The sequence below is a fragment of the Elephas maximus genome, chromosome 3, assembly GCF_024166365.1.
Source record: "Elephas maximus indicus isolate mEleMax1 chromosome 3, mEleMax1 primary haplotype, whole genome shotgun sequence".
Classification (NCBI taxonomy): Eukaryota; Metazoa; Chordata; class Mammalia; order Proboscidea; family Elephantidae; genus Elephas; species Elephas maximus.
In genome coordinates this window covers 165,840,984-165,857,597 of record NC_064821.1, presented here as the reverse complement: position 1 = coordinate 165,857,597, position 16,614 = coordinate 165,840,984, and the positions used below count along the sequence as shown (strand labels likewise).

The 16,614-nt window shown below is 38.1% G+C and overlaps 2 protein-coding genes across 6 annotated transcripts in view; both read right to left on the bottom strand.

Annotated features, from left to right (window-relative positions):
• Positions 1-3,579: 3,579 nt before the first annotated feature.
• On the bottom strand, positions 3,580-14,088 carry NRAS (NRAS proto-oncogene, GTPase). 2 transcript variants are annotated; one of them, XM_049880013.1, is made up of 7 exons: positions 13,296-13,384; positions 12,603-12,766; positions 10,786-10,964; positions 8,288-8,447; positions 7,530-7,653; positions 7,143-7,184; positions 3,580-7,035 (listed from the first exon to the last, which is right to left on the bottom strand). In XM_049880013.1, exons 2-5 carry the CDS (start codon positions 12,717-12,719, stop codon positions 7,534-7,536), a joined length of 576 nt encoding a protein of 191 aa, XP_049735970.1. In that variant the 5' UTR covers positions 12,720-12,766; positions 13,296-13,384; the 3' UTR covers positions 3,580-7,035; positions 7,143-7,184; positions 7,530-7,533. The 2 variants fall into 2 exon arrangements, with proteins under 2 accessions (XP_049735970.1, XP_049735971.1); XM_049880014.1 differs by lacking the exon at positions 12,603-12,766 and adding an exon at positions 13,953-14,088 and having other exon boundaries at positions 7,143-7,653; positions 13,296-13,423.
• Positions 14,089-14,215: 127 nt separating this feature from the next.
• The window catches only part of CSDE1 (cold shock domain containing E1), a 41,641-nt gene continuing 39,242 nt past the window's right edge, over positions 14,216-16,614 (bottom strand). For all 4 annotated transcript variants that reach the window (XM_049880009.1, XM_049880010.1, XM_049880011.1 and 1 more), the window contains 2 exons: positions 15,873-16,005; positions 14,216-15,527 (listed from right to left, as the gene is read on the bottom strand). In XM_049880009.1, the coding sequence (XP_049735966.1) occupies positions 15,480-15,527; positions 15,873-16,005 (181 nt within the window). In that variant the 3' untranslated portion in view covers positions 14,216-15,479. The remainder of the gene's footprint in view (positions 15,528-15,872; positions 16,006-16,614) is intronic.

Genomic DNA, 16,614 nt, shown 5'->3' with positions numbered 1-16,614 from the left:
GTAATCTCTTGAGGAATTAGTATCACCTCCATTTTACAGTTGAAGAAATTGAGGTACAGGGAGGTTGCCTTGCCCAAGATCACACAGCTAAGTGGTAGAGGCGGGTTTTAAACCCAGGTATTCTGGCTCAAGAGTGGAGGCTCTGAACCACTGTTATATTCTGCTTCACTATTGCTTAGTTGTGCAATGAGCATGGCTGTATCCAGAAGATACCGGGTTCTGGGCTAGACATGCATTGCAATCTAGAAATCCTCAGCTTGCTATGCGGTTGTAGAAGTAGGCTGGTGAAGTTCAAGTGCTTTTCAAACTTTTCCTTATGAGACCTTCTTCAAACCAAATCTTGGATAGAAGCCTACAATGCAAATCAGATGAAAGTGGAACTGCTCTGGTTGAAGTGCGGGGACAGGGGAGGAGGTGCAGAACCCCACCCAGTGAGCCTTTTTCACAAGTCTTTGTGATACTTTAAGGGCTTTGAGCAGCATGGTTGGAAAACTATTAGTGAACCAAAAAGAGCACAGGATCTGCAATCAGGAGAGCTGGGTTCAAATCTTAGATGAAGCCCATCAGTTTTGAGGGGATTCAGTTTTCTTGTTAGTAACATGAAGATCATTACTACTTAACATGGAGGAGTAAGTGAGATATGTAAGAGCACTTTGAAATTATGAAGCAATATATATTAGTTTTCACTCCTACAAACCCTTGACTTGAAAAGGAAAGGCACAAGTGGCAATACGGTATGAGACACAGTCTGGTGCATCTTGGATACCTGGAATATTCTCAGAATAATCAGGGAAGGAGGTAAATGTGAAAAGTGACAAGAGGCCAACAGTTGGAACACTGAGGTTAAGCAAATCATGTCTCAGAGTAAATGCTGCCCTTCTTTGCAGCACTCACCAAATTGGAATTAAGACTTTTTTAGGTTCGTCCCTAACAGAATATAAGAATGAGGGCAGGAACCTATGTCTCTTTGGTTGTCTGCTGTATCCCCAGGGCAGCTTAGGGCCTAGACACATAGTAGGTGCCTGATAAAATCTTACTAAATGAAATTAGGAAGGTGTCATAAGGAAAATTAACTGGGCCAATGTAACAAAAAACATTTTGTTAGGGTTTGTGGCTATGCCTCAGTGGGACCCAAATGTGGTTCTCTGAGATGTCACGCCAGCTACAGAATGATGGGGTGATGGGGTACAGGTCTTGGTAATTTCAGTTCATATACCATGCTAGAGTTTCATTTGAGCTTTTGTATTAAACATCAAACTCCTCAAATCCCAGGCAAAACAAGCATAAGAATGAGATCTCTTGATTTAACTTTCCAGATAAATGGAACGTCATTCCATTGATAAAGAAGCATTCATTATCAGGAGTATAGGGTCTCAGCTGTATATGTGGAGGACACTTATACCAAAAAAAAAAATAATAATGTTTTTTTAAACCAGACTTAATGGTCTGACTGAGACTAGAAGGCCCCCAGAGGTCATGGTCCCCAGACCTTCTGTTAATCTAAGACTGGAACCATTCCCAAAGCCAACTCTTCAGGCAGGGATTGTACTCCACTGTAAGACAGAAAATGATACTGGTTAAGAGTGAGCTTCTTGGCTCAAGTAGACACATGAGACTATGTGGGCGGCTCCTGTCTGGAGGGGAGATAAGAAGACAGAGGTGGACAGGAGCTGGCTGAATGGACAAGGGGAATACAGGGTGGAGAGGAGTGTGCTGTCTCATTAGGCGGAGAGCAACTAGGAGTATATAGCAAGGTGTATATAAATTTTTGTGTAAGAGACTGACTTGATTTGTAAACTTTCACTTAAAGCACAATAAAAATAAATTTTTTAAAATGTTTTTTTAAATAACGTGCAAGTTTTCTTTCAGATTTAGTTATTATACCTAATTCACACACCTCTACCTCCTTCAAAAAGCATAATAGTCCAAACTTTATCACTTCATAGCAGCCATTCTGGAAGATTGATTTTCCTAACCTGGGTAATATTTTACGCTCCTGCATCTACAGGCTCCTGCATCTACAGGCTCCAGTAGGCAACTGCTCAATTCCAACTCCATCCTCCCCCATCAGGCATGCAGCTGCCTCTATCTTTCGAAACACTTTATAGCCCTTTAAAGCGTAATGTTGCAGGTGCTGTACCTTTGTTTCACTTTTTATGTAGCTTCTACAAGTTGATGGTAAACTGTATACTAGCTAAGAAGAAACTAAGTCCCTTCTTTCAGGTTGGATAATGCCATCTCCCTTCTCTCACACCCACACTCACACCAGCAGGCTAATAAGCTACCTTAGTTAGAGTGTGAAGTAAATCATGTAGTAAAATACAAAGTCTCCAAATAAGGATTATTATTAGTTCACAAGGTCTACTTCTGGTTCATGCCCCTAAACTTTTATGTTCCTTTTGGCACTGAGAGAGCATTTGTTATCTGTGTTCTATAAGTTCCCATTTTATTAAGGTATAGGGCCATATGTCATCACCAAGAGATATTTTAAAGGTATTACAAATCATACCCTTCCCATGTGGATATTGGACAGTCTTTCTGTGCTCTCAAGTCATGGAGCTGCACATTCTCTGAAATGCCTTTTAAGCAATTTTGCAAAATGATCAAAGGCCCCTGGGCCCCTTTACATATGAGTATCAAATAACTCATGCAACTGTGTAGGCCTCTTAATGACCTTGAGTATTGCTTAATATGAGCTCATAAACCTTAACAGCAGAGATGGATACAGAGTCCCTTCATATTCCAAATAAGTGAGCTTCTTTAGCACTTTTTCATCCTTTGCCTTTCTGTAGATTCATTTTGTTAAATAGCAGCTATCACCAGAAGCAAGAAAACATCCTTTTTCCTCTTCTCAGTTACCAGAGGGTCAAATATTAGTCTAACAAAATATCTGATATGAAGCCTAGGTGATAAATTTAAGGGGAAAATCTGTTATAGATATAACAAGTCCACATTGCTTCTTTTCCATATACATTTTACAACCTATTTATAAACACTATTTGAGGTAGTCCTATTTAGAAAAAATATTTGTAGTAGTCCTATTCAGCCAAATATTACTGATGCCCCTCCCCTCTTTTTTAATGAAAAAAACTGAAAAAATTGTTCGTTAGTAGAATAAACAAAGTTACCCATAATCACAGTATTCCAGAGTTAGATGGAAAAGTTTATGTTTAAAATAATTCTATTATATCTCCATAATTGGGGTCAGGAAATTTTGCAAATAAGGAAACTAGGCCAGAGTAGTACAATTAGAGCGGGAACTCAGGTTCTCTGGCTCCTACACCAATGCTTCTCTAGCTGTACTAAGTTTGCTAGGTCATGCAGTAATGCAAAAAATGGGACAAAGACTTCCAATGACAGTTCTAAGTGCTTCATATTAATATGTAAGACTATGACATACAGCTATGAATCACCCCCAAAGTAATAGTTTAAAGTAAGCTTTGACATATTTTAAACTGAAAGAGAATGAAGAACTGAGATCTTCTAACCCCGTTCAAACGTTACATTTAAAAATCAGAAATTAATATTAACTTTCACTGAAGGCACTTTAGTAGAGAAAAAAAATTATGACTAAGCAAAGAACTTCCAGTTTTTATTTTTTAAAAATCATTTAACAAGAAAAGTATTTAACCAAATTAAAAAAAAAAAAATTAGGATGGATTAATTTACAATAGTCAACTTAAAATACCAGCCCTTTTATTTAGGGGTCAAGGATGCCAAAGTTTCCATTTAAACAACAGAATTACACAGTTGATATTTTTACCTATACTTGATGGCACAGAAATATAAGTCATGAAACTTCCATTGAAACCCTCCCTCCCCTCCAGAATAGTTCCCAAATGTTTCTTAGGTCAGTACTCAGGCTTTCTAAAGTTACCAGTTATATTTTGAAATATATCTGTTAACTATTCTGATAAACAGACACTTTTAAAACAATTCTCATAAAGACCAAATATCTTAAAATAATTTTGTGGCATGTCAGACTGCTTAAAGAAACTTGGAAAGGATGAAAAATAATACACAAAAATTAGTCTCTTATTTATAGAAATCACCCAAATAAAATATTTTCCCTAATTAATTATCCTTGCTTCTTATAAATAGCTGAGATAAATTATAAGAAGCAGAATGCACCTTTTTTTTTTTTGGTACTGGGTTGTAGCTGCCAGCTTAAGTGTCTATGATGGTAAATATAAAGCAAAATGTGATTATTCTGGAACGGGGGAAAAATAGCTCTTTAAAGTGTTTCTCTGTCCTTGTTTTCAAGTCAAAACAAAACAAAAATTCACAGCACTTTAAAGGAGGGGCCCATTAAAATAAAATTGTGACTAATTTTACTATTACACTCCTAAAGTCTTAAGTATGATATTTTACAGTAGCATTCTACAGTAAGCTGTTTGAGCAAATTCAGCACTTAGATTAATTTACAGATTATGCATGGTAGCCTTTAGACAGAACATCTTATTTTCACTCTTCAACTTGCAACATTTAAAAAGTATATAAACAAACACAAAGGAATATATAATTTATGACAGCTGGCCAGGCACTTAACTTGGGGAAAAAACTTTCAGATTTTGAGGTAACTCAGAATTACTTTCAGACTCACAAACATATTCTAAAAACCATACTTTATACCACACTAACTGAAGTTATTCAGCATTTTTAAAAAACTGTAAGCTTGTTGCCCTATTGTACCAAAACTCACACCCAAGTTTAACTTCTTAAGAAGTGAATAAGAACATTTTCAAGACTCAATTTTGGCCCCACTTAGATACTTCTGTGCTTAGAGTACACCCAAGAAAACTACAGATACGTAGGAGGGCTGTGGGCACAAGAGCCTGAGGTGAGTAATTTTATCTTTTCTCCCTAACTTAGCATTAAATTTAATACACTTCTTAGGAAAAGAGTCATGCCGCCAGGCACACAGATGCTAAAAAAAAATTCTAGAAGATGACTGGTTGATGTGATAAGCCCCAACCTAGCCTCAGAAAAATTATAGAGCAATGCTTCAAAGGAGCAGAACCAAAGCAGCAGAGCTTGTTTACAGGTGATGACAGCACTATGAAAGCTCTCAAAGTAGCATGAAGGAGCACAAGTCTCTAGGTTTATATGGGCACAGTATATGGCTCTTCTGAACTTGTGAATTCCTTTCAAGGTAATGTGGATACTAAAAGATGGAGGACCTCAGTGAGTGTTTCGACACTAGAAGACCTGAACAGATAGTGACATTTTGGAATTATTTTTTTATCAAAGTTATCCAAGTCTATTTTTCATTAGAATTACCAGGGTATTATCTGCAAATGGAAAAGCCGAGTCTCCCAATGTTGTAACTAACAATGAATTATATTTGCTATTCCTTTCTCAAACCACAATTTCAGTTGAAAGACTACTTCTTGTCTTGAACAAACACACCAGCTCTGGTTATCTGGTATGCACTGACTAATTAATAAAAATCCTGTTTTAAACCCTTCAAAAAACATTACGTATAAGAAAAGCTTTTTAATTTGGTTTCAAGGCACCTCATTCTCAAAAAAATATTTAATGAGAAAATGTACTGGCTTAATTTAGTTTCATGTGGCTAAAAAAAGTCTAAATACTTTATTTAAAAAGCCTTCTAAACCAGCCTTCCTTAGGATACCAAGTTTTTCAGTCACGGTGAAGGATTGTTAACTGACTGACCACTTCTTTCCTTGCAGAGCCAACAGCACGCATCTGGCAAAACTACTAGCTGGAGTTACTGGTGTAATGTGCAAATGTGGAAGAATTTCTCTCTGCGAGCTGCTAACTGGCTCATTCAAGTTTTCGAACTGTGACCCTGGTCTATCAGCACCATGCTTTGCTCAACTGAAATCATTAATAAAGCCCCACTGCTATGGCATGAGGGGCAGAAGATGAAGTGAGGAGGGACTGAGGACAATAATTATATACATAATCAAGATACCACAATATACAATCAAAATGTAGTATGTCTGTTAATATGCTGTATTTGAGGCTTGGAAATCATTGATAATAGCTATTAAATAGAAATCTTTACAATATTTGAACACCTGCAAATGTAGAGCTCTCTGGTATGACCCAAATTTGAATACCAGTGGAAGTTCATTGAACACTAGATTATCAGTAAGCTATAAGAAACAAATTACATGTATTTTATAGGTAATAACCTACAAAAAAATGTGAAAATTAGGTAAAAATTAAGTGAAGTTATTCATAATTATTTCCAGTTTCATTTTTCTCCTTGGAGAGCCCCAAAACAGGCCAATAGAAAACCAACTCATACCTGTAAGCAATGGCATCTGCTATTACAGGTGTATCTTTTCCTCAAAGGTAGAGAGATCACAGACATTCATTTGCATATACAATGGTTTCTGAGACATCTACACCACTGAAGTATTGTGAAGGAAGTCTACGAACCACTTCTAGGAAAAAGGCACTTGATTGTGAGAGTTGGATTTAATTACATGAAAGTCGAGAAGACTAGGATAGACTCAAAAGTTAGTATTCATTTTTGTATTTATGAATACAGTGCAGATGCCAGTTTATAGAATGTAGCCAATAACATTACAAACCAACCAAACAGCAACATTAGCTATATTCTCTGCAAATAGTAATTTATGACATTTCTCCAAAAACCAACCTAGTTCCAAGTTCAACAGTAAAAAGGACAAAAAAAAAAAAATCACCAGCAGTTGCTACTTTGGAGCACAAGACACTGTTTTCAACAGAATTTTACGTCTACAGTTTGGTTCTCTGTTTCAGAGCAGGAATTGCTTTTCAGATGAAAAACCTGGGGTGGTGGAGGTGTACGTGTGTAAGGGAAGAGAACCCAGGAAGGAAAAATACTGGGCAAGTAACAAGAGGTGCATTTCTCTGGTCAGACAACCACATGAGGAGGTAGTTATTCTGAGAACTTCTCAAATAGAGGATATTTTACTGATCTACTGAGAGTTGGGGAAATACAGGAGCTTCTCTGTGAGACTGAAGAGAGCGACAGGAATACTTCTCCTCCAGGGAAGTCAGGACCAGGTGTCAGTGCAGCTGAAATACAGACAGAAGTCTTTAAGTGCAAGTGGCACAAAAAGAGTATACGAAAAACAAGTTTTAAAAAATCCAACCTCAATGATATGCTTCCAAATTTGTCCTACCTTGAAAGTGGCTCTTTTCTGATGATAGAACTCTGTAAGTATCTATAAGAAAAGAACACACACCGTGTCACTGTCATCCACTTTCAATTTGTAGTGATCCTTCAAACTCCTGGCCAGGGCCAAGAATATGGGATACATATATTTCATAAACAATGTCTTCTAATTTCTTATTATAAAAAATATAAAGATGTTTGTAGAATATATGTTTTAAAAATAATTCAGGCCTCATTATTCTCAGAAAGGGTGCCATAACAAAACTATTTAACAGTTACAAGTGAGCAGAGATCATCCTTTTAAATAGCGGTGTAGACAAAACAACAGTTCACACTCCTCCGAACTGCCTGATACTAACTGACGAGACTTATGTCAGGAGACCGCAATGCTCACCTTGTTACATCACCACACAAGGCAGCCCCATACAACCTTGAGTTCCATCATCGCTGCTGTTGAGTTTTTTCATTCGGTACTGACGTATTTCTCTTACCAGTGTGTAAAAGGCATCTTCGACACCCTATAAAAGAATAAGCAAAAAAGAAAGAAAATAATAAAGACAGCTCCACTGATAGAATCCAAGTTTTAAGTTCTCTCATTTGTACTTCTTCATGTGGATTTTAAATTCCTATTGCTAAATTAATAGGAAATTTGAACTATTAAATTAATAGGAACTCTAAAGCTCGCTGCCTCTAAATAACTTTAGCTGTTAAAATAGGGTAACTGAGTAAGAGGGCAGACACTAAATTTAGCATCCTACTGAATCACATGAACAGACTGATATACGAATGGCACATTCTGCCAAAAAAACAAAAATCAAGCAAAGGAGAAAGGGTAATCTGGACCATAGAGAACTATGAAATCTGAAGATTCCATTAAGGAGGGCTTAAACCCTAAAACAATGATTGGTGTTAAGAGAAAGGACTAATGTTTATAAATATTTTTTAACCAAGGGCATTCACTGTAGAAATATTTGTGCATGTTAATGTGGAAGTAAAAAACGCACACCAGAATAAGAAGTTCATTTTGGGCTTCAAGTAAACAGAACACTATTAGAAATTCCTAAGAACAAACAGTGTGCGTTGTATTTCTAGCCAAGAGTCAATCAAAATTTTCTGCCTTAAACAAACCCTTGCCCTGATGCTGAAAGATACCTGTCTGGTCTTGGCTGAGGTTTCAATGAACGGAATCCCATAACTCTTAGCCAGTTCATGCGCTTGTTTTGTGTCAACTGTCCTTGTTGGCAAATCACACTTGTTTCCCACCAGCACCATAGGTACATCATCTGAGTCTTTTACTCGTTTAATCTGCTCCCTAAAAAAAGGAATGTTATCAGGACGTAAGAATAATCAAGCTTTCAGGAGGGATGAACAGTTAGGGCAAATGAGAAACCGGAAAATTTTACCTAACCTTATTAGCTTCTAGTATTGAGTTTCACTTTTTCCCCCCCCCACTAGTTATAGATCTTGTAAGCTAAGGAGATTGTTTAGACTTGATCCAATAGCCATGGGAAAGCCAAGTGCCAGTTCACCTCCTAGTGGAAGTGGATGGCTATTCTATCCAAGTCTGGCTGATAGTTTAAAAAAAAAAAGAGAGAAAAGTAGCCCTGGATTTAACTGGCAACTTAAAATTGCTGTCTAGATTGAAGTCTGGAAGTAAATACTCTAAAGCTCACAGCCTGTAACTTTTAGAAGTTCTCTTCAGAATAAGTGACAGTATTTAACAGAGAACAGCCTACCCACTTCTCCAGAAGGGTGTCCAGCATTTTCATCAAACAAAATTATAGCTGGAAGTCCAAGATATAATATACAAACACTAGAACTGCTCTAAATAAAAGGGGACTGACAGATCTGGAATTTCCAATTGATTAGCATCCTCTTCAATGACATGGCAGTCATACCCCAGAGCACGTGTAGATTCTCTAGAACAGCGCTGTCCAACAAAACTTTTTGTGATGAAACATTCTGTATCTGTTTTGTCAAATATGGTAGCTTCTAGCCACATGAGCACTTGAAAAGCTGCTAGTGTGGCCGAGGAGCTGATTTTTTACATTTTAATTAATGTAAATTTCAATAGCCACATATGGTTTGCAGGTACTGTACTGCACAGCACAGCTCCAGACTCCAGGATTACATGCAGTCATGTACCTGAACCACATTACACCAAGTATCTGCAGTGTAATGTGCTTTGGCGCGATGGCGGCAAGCTATGTTAAGCGATACTGTAAGAAAGCGTAATCAACTTGGACCGTGTCACTGTTAGGTTTACTACTATTCTTTATATTAAACAACCCTCTTTGAAGATCCATCAGAAAATTTTCTTCTGGTCTTGGTATAATTCTGCTTCTTCTCAGCAACGGATCTATTTTCAGCACGGAGACACTTCTCACAAGAGCTGCCAAATTTGTAGTCTGGCTCTAGAAGGTCAACGAAGCTTCATGGCGCACAGTTACAGAATAAACTCATTCCTAACTCCATTTTTTAAAAAATCTCTTTACCTTATTTCTTAAGCTTTTTTATATTAAATTTATCTTCTATACTTTGTACATTTTTACAAGATGCTTTAAGTCATCTTTGGTTTGAGTTAGGGTATAAAATGAAAACTGTATAAATGTCTTTTACGGAAGAAAAGAAATGACTTCTAGGAATTCAATTCAACAAATATTTATTGGGTGTTTGCCAAGTGTGGGATATTTTATGTCCAGAGAGAGAAAATAGAAAGTAGAGCAGGTTTAGAAGAAAAAAAACACTGAATTCAGTTTTGGGCCAGTTTGTTTCTGTAAGCAGACATCTTCATATGGATGGAGAATAAGCCAAGAGTCAAGGCTGGAGACAGAACACTTACGGAGCATTTACTATGCGATGGGTACTCTCCTGAGTGATATATATACAAGTACATTAAATCATTTAATCTTCACAAACTCTATGAGGTAGGTACTATTATCTCTACATTACAGATAAAGAAACTGAGGCACAAAGATTTAGCAGTCTTCCCAAAAGTCACATAGTTAGTAGATGATACAGCCAAGTTTCAACCCAGGCAGAGGCCACGTTCTGAGGCACTATGTTACTCTGCTAAAGAGCTCTGAGCTAAGAAACAATAGCCCTAAGTTTTGGTCCTGGCTCTGCTACTAGTAAATATCACAACTCCAAAACCTAACAAACCACTTTCTGAACTCTAGTTTCTGATTCTGTAAAGTAAGAATGTGGTGCTAGAAATTTTTAAGACACACTCTAGTTTTGAAACTTTATGGTTCTATGGAGAAAGACCATCTTTATGTTCCTTTGTCCTGCTTTCATTTTTATCCACTCCCCATTTATCACTTTTTCTATTACAGAAAAATGTTTCTCAGAGATGTCTTCCTCTCTGAGACCCCCTCATGATCTCTCATTACAGTACCTCTAGTTGTGACTCTTTTCCCACTAGCAAGTTTTATTTATGTATTATCACATATTCTAGCAACAGCATTCATATAAAACGAATCTCCAGTATTAACTTTCAATAATAACCTGATTCTCAATGCCAAGCAACCTAAAACCAGCTCTTCCCATAACAAAGCTGTATCTTCCCCAATGTGGCACGCTCATTCCCCCAGAAAGCTTCAGAACACACTTAAAGATCATCCTTCCAGAAAAAATAATGCCCCTAGTACCTGTAGAGGTTAATATCTGCAAATGATTTGCTATTATTGATGGCAAACACACAGAGGAAGCCTTCGCCTGTCCTCATGTACTGGTCTCTCATGGCACTGTACTCCTCTTGTCCAGCTGTATCCAGTATGTCCAACAGACAGGTTTCACCATCTATAACCACCTGTTTTCGGTATGAATCCTGGGGTTGTGGAGGAAGCGGGTGGGGAGATAGGGACATTCAATTTTTACTAAAAACCACAGGGAAAGCAATGTTACTGACAAGGTTAAATAAGCTCCTGATACGCAAGTCCATTATTTCTGTTTATCTGGTTTGCTCCTCCAAATGCTAATACATAATCACAAACAGAAGGCACTTCACGTCACCCTAGGGGAAAAAACACAACACCCCAAATCCTATATGTCTGCAGAAAGGGTAAAATGGTCACTCTGTTCCTGGAAAAGATGAAAAAACAGGGTAATTCAAAAGAGGGATCTACATACTACAGTTAGGAGCCTAGAGATTAAGCTCACGGTGTCTTTTACTAAGGTATAATCTGGACCACTCTTATCTGAGCTGTTTATTCTACTTTATAAATTGTAAACACACCTCCAATGATAACCTGGTCCTGATTACAGTATCATTTATATTTTTGACTACATACACACAATATTTATGACTAAATACAAAAATATTTGTTTCTAGTTTTAATACCAATTTTTCTTTTTTCTCCTCATGCCAGATTATACCTTGGCAAAATATTCCAGAATCAAATTTCTCAAGGTTCCAAACAAAAATTAATTGCCTAAGAAGACAGACATGCATAGATCAAACAAAAAACAATTCCAATTGGCTTTAAGGTGAAAATTTTACTACCTATATTCTGGGAATTCAGTTCAAAGAAAGTAGCATCATTACACTTCGTAAAAATCTGGCTCCAAAAACAGAATGTGACCTAGTTTCCTGGCCCATTGATCATTCCACTGTAACTGACTTCATCATGGGTCTCTAACATGTATTACTCTTTCAAAGCAACACAGAATTCACTTAATCAAAACTTCCTCAAAGCAAGAAAGATAGTTAAGTGTCCTGAGAAAATGAAAAAAATTATAAAGACAGGTTCTTGGCAAAACAAATTTATAATAATAGAAGCCAGACAAGTAGTTATTTCCTAGCGGGGAAAGAGAAGTTACCAATTGAAAAGGGGCATGGGAGAACTCTCTAGGGTAATGGAAACGTTCTATATTTTGATCTCGGTAGTGATTACATAGGTATATCCAAAAGTAAAGTCACTGAGTTGTAAAAAGCCCGTTGCCGTTGAGTGGATTCCAACTCTTAACAACCCTATAGGACAGAGCAGAACTGCCCCACAGAGTTTCCAAGGAGCACCTGGTGGATTTGAACTGCCGACCTTTTGGTTAGCAGCCCTAGCACTTAACCTCTACACCACCAGGGTTTCCCACTGAATTGTAGACAAGGTTTTACAGTAAAAGTATGTATTTTACTGTACATAAATTACACCTTCATAAAAATCTTAAAAGGTTCTAACTATCGGTACTGAAGCTGTTAGGGCTGAAATAAAGATGTGATGAACGATCATAAGCAATTTTTAAGTGGCTATGTTTGAGTTCCATTACCAGTTTGCAATAATCAAACTCTCATAGCTGGGTGTTAGGGAGGCCAGGATGTAGACAACAAGTACAACAAGTAAATAATCAAAACAATGAAATAAATAAAATATAGAAAACAATCTCTACAATTAGCTATTTTTTAATTAAATAAAATCATAAAACCTTTTATTTAAAAGAAGCCAGTTTAAGCTTATAGAAGCCAACTTACAGCACGAACTCCATGAGTAACAATAAAATCTTCAGAATAAGTACTATTTATGCAGTACTTCCCATGGGGTTGCCATGAGTCTGAATTGACTTGCCGGCAATTGGTCAGTGTTACCATTCACGAATAATTTAAGCATATGACCTTATTTGATTTTCACAACATCCCTGTGTTATAGAAAAATATATGGTAATTTAAAAGGTAAAGAAAATGAGGCTCAATGAGGTTAAGTGGCTTGCTCACATAACTAAATAAGCAGCAAACAGGGACCAGAATCCTAGATATAAATATAGTGACTCAAAATCTTATGTTCTTTTTACTCCAACTCTGTCTCAGACACTTGAACTAGATAGATCTCCGAATCCTCCATCTCTAACCTGCCATATAATCAGACAGACAGTACCTCTACCTAGGCCTTTGTTTCTATTTGACAGAGCTGTCATATCTGAAGAAGCTGAATGTGTTCAACCTTGAATTTGCAACACTTTTCAGAGCTGTTAAATACTGTAAACTTTTGAGAAAATTTTCAGCAAGTAATAGAAATGAACTCTACAAACGTGGAATGCTTTACATACTGTGTTACTGAATGAACATACAAATTAACTTTTTATTTTCTAGCCTACTTATTCCTTTAATTGGTAAAAAGGTAAATCTAAAAATGAAAGCTGGAGCCAACAGATTACTACTGGGCCTCACCTCTATGGTGGGATCATACTCATCTACAAAATGGTTCTGGATTAGCTGGATTGTCAGTGCACTTTTCCCAACACCACCTGCTCCAACCACCACCAGTTTGTACTCAGTCATTTCACACCAGCAAGAACCTGGGGGAAAGGAGCAATTAGGGTTAATTGGTGAGCCCCATCTACAGCACTTCAAAGCTTTTTATAATCCAACCAAAAAAATCAGTAGTTACTAAAACCAGACATGGAAATGCATGGGTTCCATACACGTGACCCTCCAGTTGATACTTGAAGTGATTCAGGAAAGCAAAATCACTTGCAGGTTGGTCTGGGCCTCAGAATCTTGGATTCTAGTCCTTTAGCTACCCCCACCCTCGTCTATTTTTCAACAGTCCTTGGGCCCCGCCCTCAGCCTAAGGTAAAGGAAACCCCCTTCCTTCCTACTCCCCCTCGCAAGCCTTCCTAGCTCTGGGAGGCGGCCTCCAGGCCGCTCCCCTTTTTTCAATCTCCCCCCTCCCCGCTGTCTCCAAAGAACTCCTCACGCAGGGATCAAAACCAAGGACCCCCGCCCAGGGCCTTTGTCTCCAGATCGCTGATTCCGCTCGATCCCTGTCCACAATAAGGTGTCTCTATGCTCAAAAGCCGAACCCCACACACTCCCAAGCCTTACCTCAAGCTCTACTGCCTCCGCTTCGGACAGATTCAGGACCACAAGCTGGAAAAATGTTGGAGACCCCGGAACCGCCATGAACAGCCCCCACCAGGGAGCGGCACTTCCGGCCCCGCCCGCTACGCAATCAGTCGGCGCCCAGGGCGCCCAAGTCCCCGCCCCGGCCACGTGGGCCTCCGACCGGGTAGTCACGCGGCAAGCCCCACCCATACCCGCCCCTCCCGCACTGGACGTTTCGATAATGAAAGCTCTGGGTGCTCATGTTGTTCTCAAAAATCAGTAAAACTTTATTTCGCTTCCATTCTTTCGCCATTAACAGAAACTGGAGAAAGCAAAAATGTTTTGTGTTTACAAAGATAAATGGCCTCTTTACCTAGAGAAGATCAAAACCTCAAACGACAACGGGGAAGAGAAAGCGCCCTCCCCCACACCCCCTGAGCTGACCCTTGTCATCTTAGGCAAAGCTTTCAGTCCACTGGCCAGGGACCCTGTATGTGGCCAATTCAAGATGCGGGCCAAGAAATCAGACCAATCCATTCCCGTGATATAAGGTCGAACAGAAGCTACACCAAGTCCAGTGCCTGTATTTTACAAGGACACAGGCACCAGGTGGCTACTTATTAAAAAAAAAAAAAAAAAAAACAAGATTCATTTCAGGCACAACTTTTTTATTTTTTTTTGTTTTGTTTTGTTTTGAATCAGTAAAAGAAACTGGGTCCTAGAAGCTGCAGTGATCTAAGCAGCAGCAAGTTTGTGCATTCCTCCTTTCTTTGTTTAAATACGTTTAAATTATCTCTCTGCTGGCACACCTCATTTGCATGAAATTCTGCACCATACATACTAATTGTAGTAAAGTTACCCCCCATCCCAGGAAAAAGAAAAGACTACTCTGGAAGATAATTTTCACTGAAATCTAACCAAACTGTTAAGTGGACTGTGACAAGATTATAAATGATATGAAAAATAACATTTTAACATTTGGCCATCAACTTAAGGAAATGGTTTGCCTATATAAATTTCTGTAATTTTAATTTAAAAGGTAATATAACCTACCCTCATACGGTCCTCAGATTTAAAGCATAATGAACAGGAAAGAAAAGGAATAGAATGCAACCGAGTGCTAAGGCAGAACATCTTGCCAGAAGTAATGAAGGTAGACACTAAATATCAAGTGCAGAATTTCACAGGGCCAGCAAGATAACAGTCTATATTTACCAATTACACAGGCGAAGTGGATTTTGCAATTACCAGTTGCGTTAAATGCACCAAATAAAGCTCCTAAAATTGATACTATAAGGCGCCACCTTAAGTTTTCCAGGCTGCAACTGTGCATAATTTTAAAATGGTTTTCTTAAATTTATTTATTTTTTAAACATAACACGAGGAAGGTGTTAAAACTGGTGTAATAGCTCAATAGAATAAGTATTCCAGATTTTGGGAGGGATGAAGAGGGAGATATTCAGAACCCTTCACCAAAATCCCCCCAACTTGATCATAGTGGATTAATGATGTGCTTTGTGGATGTGATTAGTCAATGACACCAGCTTGACGGATCTTTCTTTCGGCACCAAATCCCTGTGAAGAAATAAAATTACAGTTAATGACCTGGGTACATGGCAATCACATTACCTTCACAATTCCAAAATGATGTACGAAAGCATTATTTTTAACCATCTTAACGACTACAAATTTTTTCCTAGAGGAGAAAATCTACAGTAATCCTTTTGGCCCCATTATCGAAACTGCTCAAACTATCAGGAAAAGCAAGCAATGTGAGCAACCATTAGGGGCTCAACCAACGTACAGATGCAATACTGAAGTCCTTTGCTTCATTAAGTTCTCTCATCTATGCTGAAATAAGACCTCGACAATCTGCTGGTCTGTCAGTTGGCCTCCCCCAGGGCTGGTTATTTCTCATACCATTGAGTTATCTGGTCCCCTTGGCTGACGAAGAACCATTAGGCGAGGAGCACTGGCATCATCCAGGGTGATGTTCTTCAAGCGATTGACCAACCGATCAGGTCTTGGAGCTGCAACAGTCTTGGGGCCTTCGCTGTAATAAAGTCGAGAGGTCAGAAGCAGCAACACTTGGTGGGAAAAAACCAAATACTTGCAGAAGAGTGTTTTCTACCTAATTACCCAAATGACTTGTTTTTAACAAGGGCACTCTTGTTTCACCTAGCCAGCTAGCAAGACAGAACAGACAAGTTTGTATTTTTTTTTCCCTCAGTTTATTACTGCGTAGGAGCTGAAGAATCATTTGGTTCAGAGTTATTCCTAGACTTGCCTAAAACCAGAAAGATCAGTTCCACAGACGAAGAAAACAAGTGGGTATGAAAATCCTTCAGAAAGTTAAATATGAAGAAATATTTCCAAGGATTCCGAGCTCTTCCCATGGTAACAATGTTACTTTTTTTTTTTTTAAGTATATGAGTAGGACTTCTCAGCTATAAATTAGAATTTTAAGCAGAATATAACCTAGAAATGGCTTAAGAAAAGGAGCTAGGCAGAACAGTGACAGGTTCCACAGTTTTTTTTTTTTTAAAAAAAGATCTAGCATACAGAAAGTGCCCAAATAATGTTCCACTGGGACAAGTTTATGATACTAAAGGTTAGATAATAAAGACTCCAAGTAAAAAAGACATAGGAAGTATCAAGAAAT

Excerpts from the sequence above, each read along its gene's own strand:
- NRAS (XM_049880013.1), bottom strand. The coding sequence starts at position 12,719 with ATGGTAACACTGACCAATTGCCGGCAAGTCAATTCAGACTCATGGCAA. Across the intron at positions 10,965-12,602 it reads TTACTCATGGAGTTCGTGCT|GATTCATACCGAAAACAGGT; the intron begins GTAAGTTGGCTT and ends CCACAACCCCAG. Across the intron at positions 8,448-10,785 it reads GCAGATATTAACCTCTACAG|GGAGCAGATTAAACGAGTAA; the intron begins GTACTAGGGGCA and ends TCCTTTTTTTAG.